Source organism: Microcaecilia unicolor, chromosome 9, assembly GCF_901765095.1.
Source record: "Microcaecilia unicolor chromosome 9, aMicUni1.1, whole genome shotgun sequence".
NCBI lineage: Eukaryota > Metazoa > Chordata > Amphibia > Gymnophiona > Siphonopidae > Microcaecilia > Microcaecilia unicolor.
In genome coordinates this window covers 169,412,626-169,438,609 of record NC_044039.1, presented here as the reverse complement: position 1 = coordinate 169,438,609, position 25,984 = coordinate 169,412,626, and the positions used below count along the sequence as shown (strand labels likewise).

Sequence of the window (25,984 nt, the reverse complement as noted above, 5' to 3'; positions counted from 1 at the left end):
TTATGGAAACCTCAAAGTTGGTATTATAATAATTAAATCTGTACCAGAAACCAACTCTTTAATTCAGTATTGGTTATCGTTATGTGTATATATTTTTATTGTATGCCAGTACCAAACTTAAAAGTAACCTGGCGCTAAACATACACATTATCCATACATGCGCTGCAGTGTAATTACTTTTAAATTAAGTAACCAGAGAGAAGTTCAGCAGACTGTCACATTAATAAACAGAGCCAGCTGCCCATCCAGAACATCTCTGTGCTCTCAGAGATGGGTGCTATAACCTTTAAAGTCACACCAACTTCGAATAAATATTTTCCTTATCTGAGCTTCTCAATACTGTGTTATAATAATACAGGGTCAGCAGTTTACCCGAAGCTCAGACTTTCACTCACACATCTCAGAGCCAAACTCAGCCGCGGGGCTCTTTTAAATTAACTAAACCATACTTTACTCAGGCAAACTATTTTAAGTTACAGTTAACCAATTTTCACAACTTTAAAACACTTTAAAGACTTTTCTGGACGGAGTCTCTCATTTACAACCGTCCAGAAGCTGAATACCCACCCAACTGACCACCGAAGGCAGTTTAGAATCTTTCTTACCTTCCCCACGAGGCTCGAGCTAGCCACGAGCTCCCACATTCCAAAAGTCCCCATAACATAAAACAGCACCTTTACATAAAATTAAACAGATTTAAAACATATACAATTAAGCAAAATAATAAATCTATATAGATATTAGTACCTTAAGCCTCCAGCCGCCTGAAAATCCTCCTTTATTTTTACCTGGCACGAGCCTTCTATCCCGTGCTGTCACGAGCCAGCCTTCACGTGAATCTCCCTCTGCACCCGGTTCCTCTCCTTCTCTTCCCAGCGCGTGCAGCGCTAACATCGTCGCTAGCCGCTTAATTAAAAACAAAATAACGCTGGGAAAGTGCACCGGAGCACTTTCCCCAACTTCCTCTGCCCACGCCGGTCCGTTATTTTCTTCAGAACCGGCTCTATACTTTTAAAAGAGCCGGTTCCTTTAAGAAAAGGGAATCCTTAGGCCCTGCGTCTGAAACGAGCGTCTGACGTCACTACGTCGACGTCAGACGCCGACGCAGGGCCAATCAGAGCCCAAAACACCTCCCAAGCTTCCTCCACCTTCGTTCCCCGACGCGATCGCGATCGCGCTATAGCGCCGGCGCGCCAAAAATAATTTGCCCCTGCATCTGCAGACCCGACGAGCAGCTGGGATCCAATGCTCCCGTGCACCCCAGGTAAAATCTTTAACCCCTTAGGGGTTACATTATTATAAGCAGTTAGTGGTGCAGAATGGGTAAATTGTAAATCAATTGTACTCTTTCAAATAAGTACAAAGACTAAGGGACACTCAATGAAGTTACATGGTAATACTTTTAAAGCATTTTTCATTCAAGTAGTCAAGCTCTGATACTCAGTTGGTGTATCTGGGTTTACAGAGGTTTAGGCAAGTTGCTGGAGGAAAATTTCATAGTCTGCTATTAAGATAGACATAGGAAAAGCCACTACGTATCCCTGGGGTTGATAGCATGGAATCTTGCTACTCTTTGGGATTCTACCAGGTACTTGTGAACTGGATTGGCCCTTGTTGGAAGCAGGATATTGGGCTGGATGGACCATTAGTCTGGCCTAGTATGGCTATTCTTATGTTCTTAGTGGTGCTGGTTCTCAAGAGCTCTTGGGGCCTAATGATCTGTCAGTCAAAGTGGAGATGGGGAGGCCAGCAGACCACTGATGTCACTAGACAGATATGGGGAGGCAGTAGAGGGAAGGGGAAAGGCAATATGACATTGCTATACATCATGTCCACTACCTCTTCACAGCCATCAACTGCCTTTAAATTAGCTATTAAAAAAATAATACAAGCAAAAGCTGCATGGCCCTTCTATGCATAACCCCCTGCCCCTTCCCTGCCAGTACAGTCATTCAGTTAAACTTCTGCAGAAGGCTGCTAAAATGTGCTTTCCTGTGAAGTTGCAGGAAGAACATTCCGGGTCCCTTCTTCAGAAAGGTGCCAATCAAATCTGAATAGGGACCAGTCTATTCTGAGAAACTGTCCCAATAGAACTGGAGCTTAAGCTTTTGGAGGGAACTAACTATAATACTCTAAGTTAAGGGAAGATCTGTATCCCTTCCTTCTTGGAGGTGGTCCTGAAAAGAGCATATGGAAGCACAGTAGATAAGTTACCCCACTCTGGGGCCCACATGAGCTTTGGCTCCCTGTTCAAAGGGCTAAAGGAAAAGGACAAAAGCAGACAAATTGCTGGTCAGATCCACAGCTCTGCCCTGGTACATATTGAAAGGAGAGTGGTGTGGTCCCCAAAAGACTGAACTAATCAGGGGTTGCCACTCTGATCCGCAGCTGTCCCTTGAGGCTTACAGTGCTCTAAAGGAGGAGTGATAGATCATCAGGGAAATCTGATCCTGGCTTTTAGAGGAGAAAGACTGATGAACTAAGCTGCTGCCACTATATAGTGCTAATGGGAAAAAGATTTGGAAGGTGGGAGCAGTGGCGCTAGTGAGTGCTGTTACCTTAAAGAGACAGGAAGTAGGGCCCAACTCGTAGTTTCTGACCAGTTTGCCTGTTGTAAAGGAAAAAGAGCACTGAGGAACACAGAAATGTGATTGGAGCACACATAGACCATCCTATACGTAGCCTGTCTCCCCCCACCACGTACAAAGGCTTGACCCCATTCCTGCACGTAGAGGTCCACAGGGCCCTCCCAGGTGGGAAATGCCTTTACATTTGGGCAGGAGTCTGATATGTGGCACCCTTCACAAGACTCTCCATGGGCCCAAGACTCTCACATTAGCCTTGCCAGACACAAGACTTCCCAACTTCAACTCCCCAACCCATTCCCTGGTATTACCCGGGGCCCCTGGTGGCAAGTGATGTTCACTTGCTCCCGTCTCATGGCCACTAGATGCCTTTCCCCATCACTAGGGATGGGCTGTCATTTACAACTACTTGGGAAATGTCCAAAACAGGGAGTGGAGGAGTAACCTGATGGTTAGTGCAGTGGCCTGAGACCCAGGGGAGCTGGGTTCATTTCCCACTACAACTCCTTGTGACTCTGGACAAGTCACTTAACTCTCCATTACCTGAGGTACAAAATTAGTTCCTGTATATAATATGTAAAGCACTTTCATTGTAACCACAGAAAAGCAGTATATCAAATCCCACCCCCTTTCCCTTTATCTCATGTTGTTTCATTTCAATAAACCCCAAACATGAGCAGAAAAAGAACCAGGAAAATTTGTGTTTTTCATTTTTGTCACTAGAGGTCTTTAGATTGTAAGCTCTTCTGAGCAGGGACCGTCCTTAATTGTTAATTTGTACAGCGCTGCGTAACCCTAGTAGCGCTCTAGAAATGTTAAGTAGTAGTAGTAGTAGAGGTCACCAGGACCTACTATACACAAGTTATGGAGAACATTTTATTTCATTTTTTCCCCATTTCTTGTTGTAGACCATGTAGAAGCCTGAAAGCTATCAAAGTAGCATACATTCAGGTACAGTAGATATTTTTCTGTCCCCAGAGGGCTCACAATCTAAGTTTGTACCTGAGGCAAGTGACTTGCCCAAGATCATAAGGAGCTGCAGTGGGATTGGTTCTCAGCCTGCAAAAATATACTGTCCATATGGTGATATAAAAAGGATCGATGTTTGTCTTTAAGTTGGCACAAAAACTCACCAGAAAAGGAATGGAAATTGACCAAATTTGGCATGTAGGAAGAAAATGTGAATATCTTGGCTGAATTAGAAAACCAGAACCATCAGATCAGTACTTTCAAGCCCAGCATCCTGTTTCCAACAGTGGACAATCCAGGTCACAAGTACCTGGCAAGAGCCCAAAAAAGTACAATACATTTTATGCTGCTTATCCTAGAAATAAGGAGTGGATTTACCCCAAGTCCATTTTAATAATGATCTATGGACTTTTCCTTTAGGAAGCCATCCAAACCTTTTTAAAACCCTGATAAGCTAAAAAAGGTACGCAGGGAGGGATCTGGTGCTATGATGGTATGATATTAAGCTAGTACCATGGCAAATGGTTCAATGGGCACTTCATAAGCACTGAGCACCAAAAATATTTTAATAAATTAAATTTACAAGACTGGTACATTTAATAGATAACAGTTATATGAGAAAGATACCAGTAGAACTCTAGACCCCTAATTTCAATTAGAGTTAAAATTTAATGCCAAGAAGTGCAGAGTGATGCACTTTGGGTGCAGAAATACAAAAGAGATGTACCGGATAGGAGGGGAGAGATTGGTAAGCTTGGCTCAGGAGAGGGACTTGGGGTGATGGTGTCTGAAGATCTGAAAGTGACAAAACAATGCAACAAGGCAGTGGCCGCACCCAGAAGGATGTTAGGCTGTGTAAAGAGGGGTATAACCAGCAGAAGAAAGGAGGTGTTGATGCCCCTGTATAAGTCGTTGCTGGGGTCCCACTTGGAGTATTGTGTTCAGTTTTGGAGGCCTTATCTTGCTAAGGATGTAAAAAGACTTGAAGCAGTTCAGAGAAAAGCAACAAAAATGGTAAGGAGTTTAGGCAGCAAGATGTACATGGAAAGACTTGCTGACCTAAACATGTATACACTGAAGGAAAGGAGAAACAGGGGTGATATGATACAGACATTTAAATATTTGAAAGGTATTAATTTGCAAACAAACCTTTTCCAGAGATGGGAAGCTGGTAGAACTAGAGGGCATGAATTGAAATTGAAAGGAGACAGACTCAGGAATAATGCCAGGAAGTATTTTTTCACTGAGAGGGTGGTAGATACCTGGAATGCCCTCCCGCGGGAGGTGATGGAGATGAAAATGGTAATGGAATTCAAAAATGCATGGGACAAACCCAAATGAATCCTGTTTAGAAGGATTGGATCCATAGAAGCTTAGGGGAGATTAGGTAGGAAAACCTGTGCTGGGCTGACTTCTACGGTCTGTGCCCTGATGGAGGCTGAGTAGATTTGGATGGGCCAGAGTGCAGCTTTTCGAGTGCTTTGACAACAACTTCAGAAATTTTAGAACAAGACCAGTGCCAGGCAGACGTCTATGGTCTATGCCCTAAAAATGGCAAGGATAAATCACTTCATACCATATGTAATGAGTTTATATTGTTGGGCAAACTGGATAGACCATATAGGTCTTTATCTGCCGCCATCTGTTACTAATCTGCTCCTTGTCACCAAGGTGGGGTGGGGAGACTGAGTTGGGGGAATAGAAGAAGGGGGTAGTATCTGGTACCATTTTGGTATAGAGTTATTTCTAGGGTGGTTGTTGGAGGGTAACCGGAAGGTGCAGGGAAGGGAGGTGGGGGGATGGGGACCAACTGGAATGGACGGACAAGTTCGAAGAGGAGAGTGTAATGTGGTGAGTAGATGGAAAGAAGCTTCAACATAGTGTGTAGAAATATGGAAAAGATCCCATCAGTGGGTGAAGTAATTGAATATAAGAATGGGTATTATTATTATTATTATTACTACTACTGTAGATGTGTTTGTATTTGGGGAAGGGATAAGGGGGAATAAAGTTAAGAATTTTTAAAAAATTATCTTTATTAAAGAAGCATAAGAAAACGAAAAAATACAAGAACAATGACTTTTAAAATAACAAAGAAAGCCCCACACACTCCCTCCCTCCCACATTCCAAAACAACATCTTCAGACTTGGGTCCAAACATCAGCATTTCAAAGTCCAGTTATGAACTCTGTGTGGCTTGACAGTCCAAAGTGGCTCCCAAACAGTTGAAATTTCTTCCATCGGCTCAGATGATCTCTGCCTGCTTTATGATGCTCCAGAATCAGCAAAGCATAGACCAAATTAAGGGGGTCTTTTACTAAGACACGCTCACGTTTTTAGTGCATGCTAAACGTTAGAGACGCCCATAGGAATGCGTTCGCGTCTCTAACATTTAGCATGCACCTATTTTTAGCGCGTGTTAAAAACTTGAGCGCGCCTTAGTAAAAGACCCCCTAAGCCATTTCATCAGTTTAGGAGCATCCTGGCTCATCCACTGCACCAACATAGTATGTCTTACCAAGAGAATCAAGTAATGCAATAAAGTGTGCTTAGTTTTATTGGGTTTAGCAGTGCAGGTAATAAAGTCATCAGATAAAAAGATGTTTGAGTGCAAAGGCAAGTGAAAGTGAAAAATATGATGCACCTTAGAAGAGACTTCCCGCTAGATGGGTTGTACAAGTGAACAGGACTAGAACATATGCTCGAGGGTGGCATCAGATTGCAAGCAATTCAGACATTGGTTGTTCTGTGCGAGCCCCCTCCTAAAAGCTCGTCTGGGGGAAATATAAGTATGAAACAAAAATGTGTATTGCTGTTCACGATGGATTGCAGAAGTCAATTTAACCAACGGCTTACACGTCAGAAAGTCTGCAGAGACCTCTATGGTCAGGTCTTGAGTCTACACACCAGCCTCTTTCTGAAAGTTCAATGTTGGGAGGTCAGCCCTTAAAACTATAATAAAAGGATGTGGCAGCACCTCCCAATAAGAAAATCTCCAGTACACGCTCCGTCTCATTCTCTGTCATAACATAGTAACATAGTAGATGACGGCAGAAAAAGACCTGCATGGTCCATCCAGTCTGCCCAACAAGATAAACTCATATGTGCCACTTTTTGTGTATACCTTACCTTGATTTGTACCTGTCTTTTTCAGGGCACAGACCGTATAAGTCTGCCCAGCACTATCCCCACCTCCCAACCACCAGCCCCGCCTCCCACCACCGGCTCTGGCACAGACCGTATAAGTCTGCCCAGCACTATCCCCGTCTCCCACTACCGGCTCTGGCACAGACGGTATAAGTCTGCACAGCACTATCCCCGCCTCCCACTACCGGCTCTTGCCACCCAATTTTGGCTAAATTCCTGAGGATCCATTCCTTCTGAACAGGATTCCTTTATGTTTATCCCATGCATGTCAAAGCAGAAATAAGCAGATAAGAAAAGAAATCTGCTGGAGAGAGACCATAATGAGTGCAAAAGAGAGCACCTAAGAGTTTGTTTATAAAAATAAAAATTACTGTAATGAGAAAATTTAGAAGACACTCAGTGGAGGAGCAGCCTAGTGATTAGAGCACTGGGCTGACAATCAGAGAATCCTGGTTTAAATCCTGCTGCTGCTCCTTGTGATCTTGGTCAAGTCACTTAACCCACCATTGCATCAGGGACAAATTTAGGAGCCCTTTTACTAAAGGTTAATGCGTGCTAAATGCTAAAAAGCCCAAAGGTATAAAATGGGCTTCTTAGCATTTAGTGTGTGCTAACCTTTTGTAAAAAGGGACCCTAAAAGATTGTAAGCTCTGTAGGGACAGAGTAATCACCTACTGTAGTGTACTTCAGTGTAACTTACCTTGAGCTACTACTGAAAAAGATGTGAGGTAAATCCAAATAAATAAATAACAAATGTGTACCAAGTGTCTTTTTATTACTGTTTAAGTTCCATTAACACAATTTTGAACTTTGCTTTTTGTTTTTTTTTTTAATGCTTTACACATCTTGCAAATTTGTTTATTTCATAAAAGCATATGGTCACAAAGATTTTATTAAATCAAATGAAGGACTTTAGTCTTAGATGTTAAATCAAGATAAATGTTTCAGAAATATATTTTAAAATTGAAAGGAACATTTGACCAGCAACTAGCAAATTTTAAACACTTATAATTCTGATTACTATTACTGTTTTTTAGTATTTTTGGTGCACTTTTAATTTTACTTTAGGGTAATTAAACATCCAGAAAATTCAATGTCGCCCCATATGTTGATGTGGTTGATGTCTTTCAGGGGTTTCATACGAGCGTTGAATGTTAACAGGTAGTTATCATCCACAGACACCTTGAAACAATCCTCCATACACTCGATGTCAATCTGTAGTAAGTTGAAATAAAAGGGTCAGGAAACAAATAGTAAATGATTCACAGATAGGACACCTTAGCTATATACATGCAGTCAATATTTAGGAAAATCTAAGATCCACTATGGAAATGGGTTACTGGGGAAGAGATGAAGACTCTGCAGAACTGTCATTTGTGAAGTAGTTGAAACCAAGACCTCAGGAAACGTGACTGCAGATATGGCTGCACATGAATTGAGAGACAGAAGCTGTAAAGGTGTCTTACATATTAGGACATGAACTGTACGAGACATGAACCAAGGAAAGCTGGATGTGGTCAAGAATGAAATGGAATGCAGACAACTTGATCTGTTGGATGTCAATGAACTGAAATAGACATGTATCGGGCACTTTAAATCTGATGATCACGTGCTATACTAAGTTTCTTCTTTGTCTTTCATTTTTGACAATGTATTTATAAATAAGATTAAGCTTGCAAGAACTGTAATGCAATACAATGCAGTCAATGGACACTTAGGGCCTGATATTCAAAACGATTTAAATGGCCAGGAGAGTATCCTGGCCATTTAAATTACCTGTCCAGAGCTAACTGGGCATTTTTGGCAGCACTTAACTGATGAAAATGCCCGGTTAGCACCCAAGCTGAAACCAGTTATTTTTTCGCTGGCTCCATATACCCGAGTCTGATATTGCCCAGCATTGAATTTCCGTGTATAATGCTGGAAGCAGTCAGAGGATATAGTTAATCAGAACAGAACACGCAAACAAGATACATTGAGAAGCTAAGGCCAGAGGAGAAAGACAGATGCGGAGTTAGCCAGAATTTCCAATGTACCATAAGAAGAGAAAAAGAGAAGTACTAGAAAAATGTATGCAAGGAAATAAAACCCGAAAATATAACAGGAAGAACAAAATTGGTTTTCCTAAAACTACAAGAATTAAAGAGAGGGAGGAGAGAGTAGAAGTTGCTGCAGTTTGGAGGTGGGATGAGTTTCAGTTTTGGCTTTGGTTTGGCCACAGATTCGGTTTTGGCTGAAACAAAACAACAACAAAAACACCTGTTTCAGTCACCCTCTAATTGGAATGCTAAAAGACACACAAGGACCCATGCTAAAAGATGCTAAGTAGATTAAAAAAAAAAGTAGAATTAATGCATTGAGTCATTATATCATAAAGATCAAGTGAATCAACAACCGTTTCAAACTGTACCTATTCCTGGATCAGGAGCCATTAGTGATTTATTTATTTATTTGGTGCATTTTTACCCCACATTTCCCCACACAAGCAGGCGCAATGTGGCTTACATTAAGTCAAGAGTATACAATTCAATATAGAGATGGCCCAGAAACAGAATGTGACTGGAGGGGAAGGTACACAGGATAACACGGGCAAAGGACAGGGGCGAAGAGCCAACAAATGGTAGAGGGTAAACAGAGGAGTAGCCAGGGGAATATGCCTTGGCGAATAAGAAGGTCTTCAAGAATGTCTTGAAATGCTGATGGTCGATGAGCTCCTTAAGCTGTTGTGGCAGGACATTCCATGATTTTGTGCTGATGTAGGGGAAGGACGAAGCATAGAATCTTGTATTTTACTTGTCTACAGGTGGGGTAATGAAGATGGAGGTAAGTCCTTGCAGAGCTCTGGGCATTCCTAAAGGGCAGATCGATTAGTGCAAACATGTATTCAGGGGCTTCTCCATAGATTATCTTGTGTGTAAGTGAACAGACTTTAAATGTTATACGGTCCTTGATAGGGAGCCAGTGTAGTTGAAAACTGAGCAGCTGAGCAGGAACAAAGCGTGATTTCCCCAGGATAAGTCGTGCAGCCATGTTTTGAGCCATTTGAGAATATAGTCCCGGCAACCGGCATAGATCCCGCTGCAGTAGTCTATATGGGACAGGACCAGCCAGTGAACAAGGGTACGGAATAGCTCCTGAGTTAAGAAATGCCTGATAAGCTTCAGCCTCCACATTGCATAGAACATTCTTTTTGTGATGATTTGCACTTGATTGTCCAGTCGCAAGTGGCTATCCAGCACAACTCCTAGGATTCTCAGGCTATTGGTGATTGGAAGTTTGTAGTCCTTAACGGCGAGTGTTCTGTGGACAACTTTACAGTACTGGGACGAAAGGACAAGACATTGTGTTTTGTCTTTATTAAGCTTAAACAAAAACGTCTTTGCCCAGGAATCCATGATGGAAAAACTGGCGTCAATTTGACCAGATTGAAAGATTTTTCTTGATGAAAGAAAAAGGCGAAGCAGCATTAAAAACTTTATCAAAGCAATGGACATTGAAGGAAATTTTGAAGTCAACATCATGACTGACTAACTGGAAAAGATCTGTGTTCATATCAATACTGAAGAAAGGAGATCCAACTCATTGTGGAAATTATCGCACAATTGCTCTGATTCTACATGCCAGCAAGATTCTATTCAACATCATTCAGTTGAGTCTACAAGCATACCTGGAACAAGAACTGCCTGAAGTTCAAGCACGGCTCAGGAAAGGACAAGGAACAAGAGATATCATAACAAATGTTCGATGGATCTTTGAAAAGATGAAATAATATGAAAATGATACTGTATCTACATGTGTTTCATTGTCTACAGCAAGGCCTTTACATAAGTACACAAGTACTACCATACTGGGACAGACCAAAAGGTCCATCAAGCCCAGCATCCTGTTTCCAACAGCGGCTATTCCAGGTCACAAATACCTGGCAAAATCTCAAAAAAGTATGAAACATTTTATACTGCTTATCCCAGAAATAGTGGATTTTCCCCAAGTCCAATTTAATAATGGTCTATGGATTTTTCCTTTAGGAAGCTGTCCAAACCTTTTTAAAACTCTGCTAAGCTAACCGCCTTTACCACATTCTCTGGCAACGAATTCCAGAGTTTAATTACACATTGAGTGAAGAAACATTTTCTCCAATTTGTTTTAAATTTACTACTATGTAGCTTCATCGCATGCCCCCTAGTCATTGGCGCCGACTCTGTGGGTGCTCGAGCACCCCCAATATTTCCCCACTGGAACCGGAAGTTCCCCAGGAGCCAGCCCGCTGCCCGACCTCTTCTCCCACAACAGTCCTTCGCCTGCCCCTTGCCTTCCTGCATGCCACCCATAACTTAAAAGTCATCTTACCGGGGTCCCGTCGGTAGCAGTAGTGAAAGGCGAGCACGAGCAGGCTCAGCGAGTCGGCGCTTCAGCCTGCCTTCCCTTCTCGTTACTCTCAGCTCTGCCTCTGGCCCTGCCCTTGTGGAAACAGGAAATGAGGACAGGACCAGAGGCAAAGCTGAGAGCAACGAGAAGGAAAGGCAGGCTGATGCACCGACTCGCTGAGCCTGCTTGTGCTCGCCTTTCACTACTGCTACCGCCGGGACCCCGGTAAGATGACTTAAGTTATGGGCGGCATGCAGGAAGGCGAGGGGCAGGCGAAGGACTGTTGTGGGAGGGAGGGGCTGGAATTCGGAGGGAGGGACGGAGGGGCTGGTAATCGGAGGGAGGGATTGGGGTCTGGAACTCTGAGGAGAGGGGGGCTGGAACTCAGGGAGGGAGGGCCTGGAACAGAGGGAGGGAAGGCCTGGAACTCAAAGGGAGGGAGGGAGGGGCTGGAACTCGGAGGGGGGGAGAGCAAATGCACCACCTGTAAAAAAAAAAAAAAATTAAGCACCCCCAATCATTTTGAAAAGTTGGCTCCTATGCCCCTAGTCCTAGTATTTTTGGAAAGTGTAAACAGATGCTTCACGTCTACCCGTTTAACTCCACTCATTATTTATAGACCTCTATCATACCTCCCCTCAGCTGTCTTTTCTCCAAGCTGAAGAGCCCTAGCCGCCAGTGGCGTTCCTAGGGGGGGCGGGCCGCCCCGGGTGCACACCGCTGGGGGGGGTGCAGTGCGCGGCACCCCCCCCAGCGGCGTGCACCCGGCGGGGGGGAGGTTCCTTCGCGGGGGTGTCCTTTTGCCGGGGGGGGGGGGTCCGTGCTGCATCGGGGCGGGGCGCTGCACCCAGGGGGCAGGGCGCATTGGTGATCCGCCCCCGGTGCCAGCCCCCCCAGGAACGCCACTGCTAGCCGCTTTAGCCTTTCCTTATAGGGAAGTCATCCCATCCCCTTTATCATTTTCGTCGCCCTTCTCTGCACCTTTTCTAATTCCACTATATCTTTTTTGAGGTGCGGCGACAAGAATTGAACACAATATTCGAGGTGCAGTCACACCATGGAGCTATACAAAGGCATTATAACATCCTCATTTTTGTTTTCCATTCCTTTCCTAATAATATCTAAAATTCTGTTTGCTTTCTTAGCTGCAGCAGCACACTGAGCAGAAGGTTTCAACATATCATCAATGACAACACCTAGATCCCTTTCTTGGTCGGTGACTCCTAACGTGGAACCTTGCATAACGTAGCTATAATTCGAGTTCCTCTTTCCCACATGCATCACTTTGCACTTGCTCACATTAAACGTCATTTGCCATTTAGACGCCCAGTCTCGTAAGGTCCTCTTGTAATTTTTCACAATCCTCCCGCGATTTAACGACTTTGAATAACTTTGTGTCATCAGCAAATTTAATTACCTCACTAGTTACTCCCATCTCTAGGTCATTTATAAATATGTTAAAAAGCAGCGGTTCCAGCACAGACCCCTGGGGAACCCCACTAACTACCGTTCTCCATTGAGAATACTGACCATTTAACCCTACTCTCTGTTTTCTATCTTTTAACCAGTTTTTAATCCACAATAGGACAGTACCTCCTATCCCATGACTCTCCAATTTCCTCTGGAGTCTTTCATGAGGTACTTTGTCAAATGCCTTCTGAAAATCCAGATACACAATATCAGCTGTCTCACCTTTATCCACGTTTGTTCACCCCTTCAAAGAAATGTAATAGATTGCTTTTAATATACCTAAAAAAGTTTTTACTATGCGTTTTTGCTTCCAACACAATCTTCTTTTCCTTCCTTATCAGCGCTTTGCATTTGACTTGCCATTGTTTATGCCGTTTCCTATTATTTTCAGTTGGATCCTTCTTCCAGCACAGGCCTAGGTCCACAGAGAGTGCCAAGCACTACTCATGTGAGAAATGTATCTCCAGGCATATTCAGTGTAGATTTCGTGAACCCAACTGCTCTGCCACAGGTATAGTCATATAAAAATACGTTTGCTTGTTTTCTGCCCCAAATGCAGACCAAGAGTCTACTGTACTTGGAAACTGGGATATCCTAGAAGAGGTAACTTTCATGCATCACTAATTTAAAATCAATTTATTTTCCCCATTTTCCTAGTTGATAGTTTGCTTATTAAGGGGCTCTTTTCTCAACCAGTGGTAGAGCTAGTACTGGGTTTGTGTGCAGGAAATCGATCCTACCGCCGGGCTCGCCTAGGACCTTAGTGGTAGGTTCCGGGATTGCCACATGCCATTTCCAGCACTAGAGAATATTTTTTATTTTGTAGTGCTGGGGTGGGGGTGGCTGGTGGTAATCAGGCAGTGCTGCCCAACTACCAATGGGTTACCAACGGAGCCCTCACCTCCTCCTAAAAAGGAGATGGTAAGGGCTCCAGCACTAAATGGCCTCACAGCAATTTTTAATTACCATACAGCCATTTACTGGCCCTGTAGAAAAAAAGGCCTTTTTACCGGTGGCAGTAAAAAGTGGCCTTGGCGCACAGCAATCCCATGCAGGCCACCTTTTACTGCTGATTGGTAAAAGGGCCCCTAAACTTTTTATTATTATTTTTTTAAATAATTTACCTTGAATGTCTTGCCAGGTGAAAATGGACTAATGTCACTCTTGATTTCCTCAATTCCAAAAACATTGTCTTTCAAGTTGTTACAGATGATCCTCTTACTCCCTTTAAAGCGTACATTAAAATGAAAGCAAATATTCCTGTTATCTTTCCGGAAATCTATTCCAAGCCTATAATACAAAGAGAACAGATACTGATTTTAAGTGTCATGTGTGGTAGCCTAAGCATTTCAACATAGCTTTGAGGTCAGCTGTAGTATGGACCTGCCTAGTAAGAGTCGGTTTTCAAATGGGTCAATACTCAGCCACCACAGACAGCATTTTCCTTAAAATCCTGGCTGTGGCAGTCAAAAAGGTCTAGGTATTCAGTGCTATAATCTGGATAGTAGCCAGCAATGAATATTCAAATAAAGTGAAACTTATCTGGATAAGCCTTCTATCTGATCTAGGTTATCTGGAGAGCAAACTGAATATTGCCACTATCTGGATTAGTTCATGGACCACCCTGGCGCCAACAATGCTTCATTCTGGCATTGTCTGCATAAGGGACAATTCTGTATCAAAGGTGATAGCATTTATAGGCGTGTTACACACGTGACTGTTTAGAATGCTAGCATATATGTATGCATATCAGAAGTGTTCCGTAATATGCCAAAATTCCACATCAGAACTGTCCCATAAATATGTGCATATCTTGGATAGCACATATATGCAAGGGGGGCTTATATAGTCTTCAACTGAGATAGACACGGGGAAGCCACTGCTTATCCTGAGATTAGTAGCATGGAATGCTGCTCCTTTTTGGGTTTCTGCCAGGTACTTGTGACCTGGATTGGCTACTGTTGGAAGCAGGACACTGGCCTAGATGGACCATTGGTCTGACCCAATATGGCGACTTTTATGTTCTTTTCAACACTCACCTGAATAGCGGGTGCTGTTACCCAGATAAGTGCTTTTGAATATTGACTTTAGGTATTTAACCTTGTGTGTGTTAAACACCCAAATCAGGCACTTTGAAAACTGACTAGGGTTGAGCACCTAGATTTAGTAGCCTAAATTGAGATTCCTAAAATGGCCACTATGAGAATAATTTTATTAGTTACTTAGGGGTCCTTTTACTAAGGCCTGGTAATGGATCTAGCACATGCTAACGATTAGTGTGCGCTAACTGTTAAGATGCCCATGGGCATCTTAGCATTTAGTGCATGTTAAATCTGATAACGTGCCTTAGTAAAAAGAACCCATTAATAACCATGTAAGACACCATTTTATACACTCAAGTAGATGCTTATAAAAACTGCACCTTGAGTATTGTGTTCAATTCTGGTCGCCGCATCTCAAGAAAGATATAGTAGAATTGGAAAAGGTGCAGCGAAGGGCGACTAAAATGATAGCGGGGATGGGACGACTTCCCTATGAAGAAAGACTAAGGAGGCTAGGGCTATACAGCTTGGAGAAGAGACGGCTAAGGGGAGACATGATAGAGGTATATAAAATAATGAGTGGAGTGGAACAGGTGGATGTGAAGCGTCTGTTCACGCTTTCCAAAAATACTAGGACTAGGGGGCATGCGATGAAACTACAGTGTAGTAAATTTAAAACAAATTGGAGAAAATGTTTCTTCACCCAACGTATAATTAAACTCTGGAATTCGTTGCCGGAGAAAGTGGTGAAGGTGGTTAGCTTAGCAGAGTTTAAAAAGGGGTTGGACTGTTTCCTAAAGGACAAGTCCATAAACCACTACTAAATGGACTAGGGAAAAATCCACAATTCCAGGAATAACATGTATAGAATGTTTGTACGTTTGGGAAGCTTGCCAGGTGCCCTTGGCCTGGATTGGCCGCTGTCGTGGACAGGATGCTGGGCTCGATGGACCCTTGGTCTTTTCCCAGTATGGCATTACTTATGTACTTATGCATAAGGGTAATGGTGCATAAAAGTATAGACCTGCTTTTTTGCAATATATGCATAGGCATTTCTGGGGGTGGAGAATGGGTGAAGCTGTGGTGGGATCAGTACTTATATGTATTTTGTAATATACATGTATAGAAACTAATTTCTATTGGCTTTGCAGTATTCAGGCAGCCTTTTTTTTTTTTTTAATAAAGATGGATCAGTGCATGTCTTTATAAAACAGGGGCAATGTATTTTTAATGGCTTCTTTTCCTATCAAGCAACAAAATGCTGGAATGCTTTACCAGCACATATATGTAGTCTGCATAATTTTAAAACTTTTAAGAAAGTCCTGAAATTTCATCTTTTCAGAATGTTTTATGAGGCCTGAGTAGAGAATGATATGAGAACAAAGTTTGTCCCTGTCCCCGCCCCATGGGCTCTGTTTCCGCCCCATCCCCGCAGGTTCTGTTTCTGTCCCCTCCCCATCCCCGCAGGTCCTGTCTCCGTCCCTGCTCCATCCTCACAGGTTCTGTCCCCATCCCTGCCCCATCCTCATGGGCTCTGTCCTCATCTGCAGAAGCCTCAAACAATTATGATTTTATATTTAAATCTTTTATTAAATTATAAAAAGGAACAATATGCTGTGCAACCGTTATGATAAATTACAAATAGAAAATAATAACAACAACGAGCAGCTATAATAACCTTCCTCACCACCACCCTCTACTCTTCCAACCCCAACAATAGCTAATTTCTACTACCCCAAGGAATCCTAGTCCACCCTGCTAAAATGTCCAGGGGTACAAAATACAACCCGTTCTGTATGCTCTAGAGGGGAGAAATATGCCCTATGAAGCCCTATGATTTTTTTTAAATCTGTGGATGAATAAGAAGTCATCAACAATCTCAGGATTCAGTCTAGCTCTCCTGCCTTTCACAGTCCTTCCTGCAATAGACAAGATGTACTGGTAGCAGGATGTACAGGATCCCTCATGAAAATTTTACTAGTTGTAGCCAACATGTTTGCTTGTTTTTCCAAAAAATCAAAATATCATTGTCTGTTTCACTTAAACATAAATAACAGTCCAGTTCATTAACAGGCTTCAAAGACGGAAATGATACGGGGACAAAGTTTGCCCCGTCCCTATGGGCTGTGTCCCCATCCCCGCCATATCCCCATGGGATCTGTCCCCATCCCTGTGGGCTCTGTCCCAATCCCTGCCCTGTCCCTGCAAGCTCTGTCCCCGTCCCCATTCCCATGGTTACTGCAGGTCCCCATCCCCATGTCATTCTCTAGGTCTGAGCTTTGAATTATGTTTTCTCTCTAATTTCCTGGAAACTGTTTTATTGTTTTAATTTTTTAACTCCTGTGGGTTATTGGGGTATTTAAGCCCTCTTGTATAATATTAGTATATGCACATATGTGCCTTGTCTCCCTATGTATTCGTGTTATAAACTTACCCTGTATGGTAAGAAAAATTGACAATTATAAAGATCACATGTAATAAATAGAACCGCAAAGTTAAGTAAACATCAGGGTTATGAGAGGGAATTATCAATAGAAGAGCATCAAATGGGGCAGAGGATAAGAAGCCCCATAGCAGCATGACTTGGATAAAATTGATCAGTATTGTCTCTTGGATCTGAGATGCTCAAGTTTACTGGGATAGTTGATGGAAGTAGATCTGTAACCTTGTCAGATAGATGCAGAAGTGAGCAGGGTTGCTGGCAACATTGGCAAACTTGAAGGAAGAGCCATCCCCATCCCCATCCCCTCTCTCACCCTTTAAGACTTTCTTCCCCTGTTCCTACAACACCATCTTTCCCAAGGTAGTGAGGACCAAGAGGCCTATCTTACGTACCCTTTTACAAAGCCCCGGGAGGGCTAATGTGCGGGTAAGCGTGTGCCAAAGCAGCACTACCACCCGGTGGTAATTCTGAGTTTGGCACATGCTGAATCCCCCGGTAGAAAATATGTTTCTATTTTCTACCACAGGGGGTGTTCCTGGTGGTAATCAGAAGTGCGGCCACCTTGGCGAGCTCTGTATGGTTACTGCACAAGTAGTGCATGAGCCCTTACTGGCAGGTCAATGGCTGGTGGTAAGGGCTCAGGTTGTAAATCGACACACTCTAGTTTTTAATTTTTGCACACACCCATTTCCCGGCCCATTCAAAATGGCCTTTTCCCCCTTCCGCGGTAAAATGTGGCCCAGCGCACACCAAAAAGATGCACCTACACTACTGCAGGCCACTTTTTTTACTGCGGCTTTGTAAAAGGACCCCTTAATTTTTCTGCCTGGGACCCGTTCAATCCTAGCTATGTTAGGGGGTCTTTTACTAAAGCTTAGCTTGAGTTATCTGCATCAGACCCATAGGAATAAAATGGGCCCTGCTGCAGATAACTCAAGTTAAGCTTTAGTAAAATACCCTCTTACTGAGGTAAAAAATTCTAGCTCATATACAGTGTGTGTACAAAGAACTAATTGGTGAAATGAATGTGAAAAAATGCCCCAAAATGAGGAAACATTCTGTTTCAAATGAGTACAAATCAAATTTTTCTTTGTGCATACCCCTAATATATAAATCAAAACAAAGAGGGTAATAATCACCCCATAGTGATCAGCTTTGTGCTCCAGTACCAAAACCCTGCAAAACACAAACATATTCCAGACCTCTCTCTCTCTCTTTTATTATATTTATATTTATATATATATATATATATATATATATATATATATATATATATATATATATATATATATATATATATATATATATAACATTTTAAATTATTCAATGTTTATTAGTCATTCTCCCAGACCTATATTGAAAACCTGTCATAATAAAACAGTACAAATGACCAGAACCCAAACAGCAACAATTCTATTGATAAAAAGCATTCTCTTAGAATACCAATATACTTCCTGCAGGAACAGAACAAACCAGACTGCTACAAATCCATACACAATAGCAGAATACCTCAATTCTATTTAATTATTTAGTTATCACTCCTGCAGAATATAGTTGTTGTCTGGATGGGAAAATCTGGAAGCAGTAGGAAAGCAGTGGGCAAAACCAGTGCCGTAGCGAGGGTGCCTGACACCCGGGGCGGGTCGTGGCTGCGCACCCTCCTCCCCGGGTGCAGGGCACGGCGCCCCCCATCTGGAGTGCACTCCCCTGAAACACACCCTACCTTGCAGCGGGGGGCAGAAAGAGCAGACAACCAGCGAGCCGACACCCCCCCAGCGCGTGCACCCGGGGCAGACCGCCCCACCGCCCCCCCCCCCCTTCCTACGCCACTGGGCAAAACTTAAATGAGCTATTGTAAGGCAACAATCCATTTTGTAAGGAAAGTACATTAAAGTAAGAGGAAAAGGAGGCTGCTTTGGTTCTCAAAAGTTGTAGCTGAAAAGGTAAGAAAAAAAGAGGTTAACCTGTATAAAGTACAAGAGATTGCAGAAAGAGGAAACGGGTGACAATATCTGGAAAAGCTACGAGAAACTGGTAGAGTACTCAAGAAAGGAAGGATCAGTTGGAAGATAAAATAGCCAATACAGTCAATAGGGGGATCTAGACATTTTTAGATATGTTAGTGATAGTAGAAAGAGCAAAAGTGGCATTGTGAGACTCAAAGGTGAAGGGGAGGAATATACAGAGGCTGATAAAGATAAGGTGTAATTGCTTAACAAATATTTCTGTTCTGTGTTCACAGCTGAACGGCTGGGAGCAAGACTGCAGAAGACAAACACAAATAGGAATGGAGGTGTTATGGACCCTGAACGATTTCCAGTATTTGGGAGGAGCTAAACTAAAGGTGGACAAAGTGATGGGGTCGGATGGGATACATCCAAGGGTACTGAAGGAACTTAGGGATATTCTGGTGGCTCTGCTGGCTGGCATTTTCAATGGCTCTCCACAGTCGGGATGGGAGTGGTGCCAGAGGACTGGAGATGGGCAGATGTCGTCCTTCTCCACTAAAGTGAAAGTAGGGAAGAGGTTGGGAGCTACAGGCCAGTAAGTCTGACTTCTTTGGTAAGTAAATTAATGGAAACACTTAAAACAGAGAATAGTGAAGTTTCTGGAATTCAATGGATTACAGAACCCAAGGCAACATGATTTAACTAGTGGCAGGTCTTGTCAGACAAATGTGTTTAATTTCTTTGACTAGGTGACCAGAGAGTTGGATGAGGGAGAGTGCTACATGTAATGTATTTAGATTGCCTTTGACACAGTTCCACATAGACAACTAATAAATAAACTGAGTGCCCTCAGAATGGGCCCTAAAGTGACTGACTGGGTTAGGAACTGGTAGAGTGGAAGGCAACAGATGGTAGTGGTAAATGGATCTCACTCTGAGGAAAGGGATGTTACCAGTGGTGTGCCGCAACATTAGTTCTTGGGACACTTCTTTTAAACACTTTTGTAAACAATATTGCCGAAGGGCTGTCTGGTAAGGTTTATCTCTTAAAATCTGCAATAGGGTAGATGCTCCTGATGGTTTGAGATATAAGATGAAGGACCTAGCGAAGCTTGAAGAATGGTTTGCTATTTGACAGCTAAGATTTAATGCTAACAAAATGCAGGGTCATTCATACTGTACATAGGATCTCTAAAGGAGAGGAAGAGATAGTAGATAGCATGGGTGGGCAGACTGGGTAGGCCATATGTGGTCTTTATCTGCCTTCATTTTTTTCTATCTGGTTGATATTCAAAATGATTTCACCCGACAGAAACGGTCATTGTTCAGGTCTATCTGCTAACTTTCAGTGGCACTTGACTGGTTATCACCACTGAAAATTAGTAGTTAGTGCCTAAAACCAGGGGTGGAGTCAGTACTTGAATGGTTAAATGCCGATATTGAGCACTTAACTGGTGAAGGTAACTGCATAAATGGACCGAATAAAATAGTCTTATTTTTATGCGGCAATCCATGGCCAGTTAAGTCCTGAATTTTGACTTAACCAGCCATGTGTTAGCCGGCACTGCATAAACCAGATATTTAATGCCAAAGCCTGGACGTGGCCTGGCATTGAATATCTGGGAATAATGCCGACCAACTTCCAGAGACCAAAACTTACTTCTTCAGGTCGGGACAATATACTGCTGTAATGGTATTTTTGTTCTGACTTAAGAAAGGAGGTTTTTCCCTCTGAAAACTAGTAAAAGAATATAATAAGTTAGTCCAATAAAAATGTATCACCTTATTCTCTATTTTATTTGTTAATTTTTAATGTAGCAATTGGAATATGTAAGTTTTTGATATTTACATCTGCTCATTTTATATTTTGCATGGTACAAAGGAACGTGTTGTTTCTGTTTCTTTGGTTTTGCGCTGTATAAAGAATATGGCTTCTTGGGGGTTCAGTTTAATTTTTGTCTACATATTTCTATTTTAGTTTATAGTTACTTATCCTATACTTTATGAGGGGCTACCTCTGTTCATGTGTGAAAAAGGCCGGATAGTCTGTTAGCATCAATTGACTGTGTAGGACTGATTTGTACTATTCCACCTTGTTTTGTTTTCCAAAAGGTGTATTAATGTTCTCCTGTCCACTGCAATGCTCAGGGTGTTGTTTTTTTTTCTAGGAAGGGCCTTTTGTGAGCCCCTGGAACTTTGCCTGTAAACGTACTAGATTCTGTGGTCCAACTTGTTAAGAAAACTTTTTACTTTATAGTAAAAAATTAGTTTTAAGAGCTGTACTTAATTTTTTTTTAATTCTTTATTTATAATTTTTTCACATTTACATCTCATGACATAAACCAGGAAATATCAGAATATACAACTTGACAAGCAAAACAAAATTACTTATTACCAAATTAGGTTCTAAGTTAAAATTATCAGATTATTATTAGTCCACAATAAATGAGACAAGATACTAGGAAAATGAAAGGAAGAACAAGCCTATAAAAATATGCCAATCATTATAACGGTAAGGGCATAGCTGACATCCACAGCCAACGTATCAGCACTTTGATTAGGGAGGCAACACATTAGGTACTTGAACATTTTCCTTAGATGAAATAAATTGTAATAATTTTTGAGGGGTAAAGAATATATAATTATTTAAACCAAACGTTATATGACATTTGCATGGGAACTTCAAGAGAAAAGTAGCACCTAATTTTAAAGCTCTAGGTTTATAAAGTAAAAATTCCTTTCTTCTCTTTTGTGTGTTCCTAGCTAAGTCGGGGAAAATCTGTATTTTTTGCCCCAGAAATACATCATTTAAATGGCGAAAATATAATCTAAGAATATTATGTCTATCAAGTTCAAGAGCAAAAGTCACAAGAAATTCAGTCAAGTTCAAATTTGCAGTAGCCTGGGGTTGCTCCTTCGATAATTTCACAGTTCCAGTAATATACTGGAGCCGTGTAATAGGTGGAAATCCCTCCTTCGGAATCCCCAATACCTCTCCGAGATATTTTTTAAGCATATCTCTGCACAGGAAGTTGAACCACTGGAGATGGGAAACAGCAGAGGGAAAGTCACTGGGGCAAACCAAATGCAGTTTGTCTCTACTGTTGCTGCTGGGGCAACCACACAAAAGTTTGGAGGACTGCAGAGGGGTGGGGGAGGGAAGTGAAGTGAAGGGAAAGGCAAGTCAGAGATGCTAGACTGCAGGGGCAGTGATCCAGGAGCCAGGCTGGGAGGAGGGTTGAGCTTTTTGCCAGGTTCACTCAATTTGAAGATATACACAAGTACAAGTGATTTGTGCTCACTTTAAATTTGTTGGTGCCCAAGTGAACTGAATGTGTAGACACAAATACATCCCTCTATTAAACATTTTAAAATATAATACAGAATATGTTACCTGTCTGGATCAGGCTTAATTTTTCCAAGGATCGTTACTATAGAATGAGGGATAAGTATTCCATTGAGGTGATGGTCAACACTTATTCGCTGTAGAATAAACATTGATATTTATTTAGCAATACTTTTTTATAAGTACAAAAATAAAGAACCTTTTCATTAAGCAAAAGTTTTACCTTTATACCAGATTTCACATTTCATCTTTATTCAATATACTGGTAATACAAAATATCTAAGTAGTTTACAGAGTCATTAAAAAGGGGGACCAAGACTTCAGAAAACATACAAAAGGTTAACCATATTAGAATAAATTTTAAAATATGCAGAAACGTTTACAAAAGAAAAAAAGTAATTAACCCCTGTATTCTATAGATGGCAACTAAAGTTACATGTGTGATTTTGGCCATGTGGCCATATTGTGTATGTAACTTAATTAACAAGTTAATTGGGACTAATAAGTGGACACTAACAAGCAATTATCACTAATAAGCACTAATTAGACTTTATAGGCATAACTTGCTATAAAGTGTTGCACGTAAATTCTACCATGTGGCTATCAAAAGGGGATGTGGCCAAGTGTTTTAGAATATGCTTGATCTGTGCCTAAATTAGGCATTGGTATTTACACTAGGTTTTAATCGGTGTAAGTAGCCGACAGTAAATTTTAGTCATTGGACGGCCACTACGCATATTCTATAAACTGTGCCTAACTTTAATCAAGATTTACAGAATAGCACTAAGTGTGTGGTTTTTCAGTGCTGATTTTTTTATTTTTATTTTAGGTACCATATATAGAATCTAGTCCTAAGTGTATATAAGACACATTAGGAGGAGAGGGCATGAGAAAGAATACAACACCAGTGAAGCTGTTGCAATGAAGCAACAATAATGATGATCCAGCCAAAAAAATTAAAAAGTTAATCTGAACGATGGGAAAAGGCCTGGGAAAAAATCAATGAGTTCTGAGTATAGCCTTGAACTTCTTGAGTGAAGGTTCCGATCTAAGAACAAGAGGAATGGAGTTCCATAGGTTTGGGGCAAATGATACTAAAAGCAGATCTGGTAAAGTGAAATCGGATTTGAAGAAAGGTGGGAACAGCAAGTAGATGTTGATAGGTTTAATAAAGACTGCGTAAGAGACTAAAGGAAGTGACTTAGAAGAAAAGAGAGTAAGCCAGTGTGCATAATCTGGTGGGCCTAGAACAGAATCTTGAAGGTTATATGGAAAGAAGTAGGGAGCCAATGCTCTACCAGATGAAACGTAGTAACTCTCTTGTATTTTTTTGCAGCATGTATTAATTTTACCAAAGAATTTTGAACAATCTGTAACCTCTGTAGCTGATGTTTGGGTAGACCACTAAGAAGAGAATTACAATAATCGATTCTAGAAATCACTAAAGAGTGAACCAACAAATGAAGGGATAAAGTATCAAGCAGCGACTGTGTTAATCAGATCAGTTGCAAAGCATGATTTCAGGCCTCCTTCTCACATATAATGATATGCCTGGTTGCAGCTCTAACTTTATTGTCTACATCTGGGACATACAGATATAAGAGGTGTAAGGTTCATTGGTTGTTTTCACCTAGGTACCTTGCATCTAGGAAGGCTACTCAAATTGCCCCATAGGCTTTCCAGAATTCCATTTATAACATTTTATATAAGCCTTAACTGCAGCCTTTGAGAATCTGCTAGATTTCAAACTTTGGGAGCTGGGGAGGGGAATGTGAGGCTCCAGCCCATTAAGAATTTATCTTTTTCAGGGTCTGTAATTTAGAATGCTTTGCCTCCTGAACTTTAGATGGTAAGGGATTTTTACTGTCTTTAGAAGGAAAGTAAAGGCATTTTTAATAGGAAAGCTTTTGCCTAATGCTATTTATAGATTTATTGAGCTGACTGTAGTTATTGTATGTGATGAATTTGAAGTTATGGTATTTTGTGATATTACATATTTTCTGTCATCAAGCAAGATTGCATAACAGCATACATCATAGGTCACTGGGATGAAATTGCTGTTCTAGAGCTTAGTATAAACTTCTGAGTATTCGTGAACTTTCCCATGCGCAGTGGATTAGCTCCTCAGTTTTGTTTTTTCTGCTCAGCCAAACAGAATCTAAACAAAGCTCTATATTTTGTCTTTAATTTAAAACTTCGTCCAATGTTATTATCCATTGTACTCTTTATTATTTTCCTTTGTTTGTTTTTTTAGGTTGATATAGCTCCAAAATTTGGATTCTGGCCTGCCCAAAATGTGGCAGAAAAATCTACTTTGACACTCACTCCAAGTGCTTAATTTGCTTGTGTGCTGAACATAACCAGAGCAAATGCAAGCACTGTGTTTGTCTGTTGCCTAGAGTATGGAAACATCACCTAAATCTCCTTCATTACCATATGTGCTGTTTTATAATTTGTATGTTTGTGTCTCAATAGGCTATTGCATATCTCCACCAATCTATGCTTTGCTGCTGCCCTTAGCTCACTGTGAACACATTTAGAGGTGACATCAGATGCAGTAACTTTAAAGTTTATTTTTCTTTTCTGTGGCATGAGTCAAAGGAGTGCACTAAAGGAGCTTGTCACATTCCTTTGTGCACCTCCAGAGAGCACCTGCCTTACATTTTCTGTTCACAAGGCTTTGCCTTTAAACCACGCTGTGTACAAAATGCTACAAAAAAATCCGATCAACATATGCCTCACTGAGCACAAGCCCACGTGGTGACCCAAAGTGAGCAAGCACCTTTAATGCACCATTAGCTATCGTTTCATCACACTGTCAGAGACTTGTGTTGGCGAGTGGTGGAACAAATACAGGTAAAGGAGGAGGAAGGTTCAGTGGAGAGATTGCTGAATTATAGAAAGCAACAGTTGATTTACCAACTTCAAACAGTAATATCTGGAGGTTTAAATTTGGAGCTGGAGTGGGCATCATTATTACAGATTGATTGTAAGGAGTTTGGTTGGTATGGACCTCCCAGAGTGGAAGGGGAGATGACTTAATAGTTAGGAAGTAGTATTTAAAATGGTGGAGAAGACGCCATCGCCATCTTAGCAGGGGTTTTCCTGTGAAAGAAAGCTGGGTTGGCATTATGACGGCTTAAGGTAAAAATGTAAACTTTTAGTTCACTGTTTGGGAAGTGTAAGATGGACTCTCACACAGTGATTTATGTTTTTTTCAGGGGACAATCCTTGAAACAGCCTGTAGAGGCAAAACATGCATGTCGGAGGCCAGGTCCCCAGTTTCATAATAAGATGAATATGATATGAGTTTAACCTGTTTCAAGTAAAATTAAGATAATATTAAGAAAAAATTAAAAATATTAAATCAGGTGTACCGATGAGGAAGTGGTTGCCCATAATGTTGCTAAGGTGTGATGACACTGTCGAGGGGCACTGCTGAAGTCACCAAGTAGGTTTGAAAGTACTATCTTCAGTGACAAGAACACATTGATGATATATTTGGAGGTATTATAAAGGTTGCACTGATTTTTAAGTTTTGGCTATTATTATTATTGCGGTAGAGTAGAGAGGGGTGGGACAGACCGTATTTTCGAAAAAAAATGGGCGACCATCTTTCGTTTCGAAAATACGGTTTCTACGGACCAAAATTCCACGGATTTAGTCGTT

General features: G+C 41.5%; 1 protein-coding gene across 2 annotated transcripts in view; it reads right to left on the bottom strand.

Annotated features, from left to right (window-relative positions):
• Positions 1–7,455: 7,455 nt before the first annotated feature.
• The window catches only part of LOC115477601 (galectin-3-like), a 30,699-nt gene continuing 12,170 nt past the window's right edge, over positions 7,456–25,984 (bottom strand). For both annotated transcript variants that reach the window (XM_030214594.1, XM_030214595.1), the window contains exons 3-5: positions 22,364–22,452; positions 13,661–13,826; positions 7,456–7,916 (exon numbers count right to left, since the gene is read on the bottom strand). In XM_030214594.1, coding sequence (XP_030070454.1) covers positions 7,761–7,916; positions 13,661–13,826; positions 22,364–22,452 — 411 coding nt within the window. In that variant the 3' untranslated portion in view covers positions 7,456–7,760. The remainder of the gene's footprint in view (positions 7,917–13,660; positions 13,827–22,363; positions 22,453–25,984) is intronic.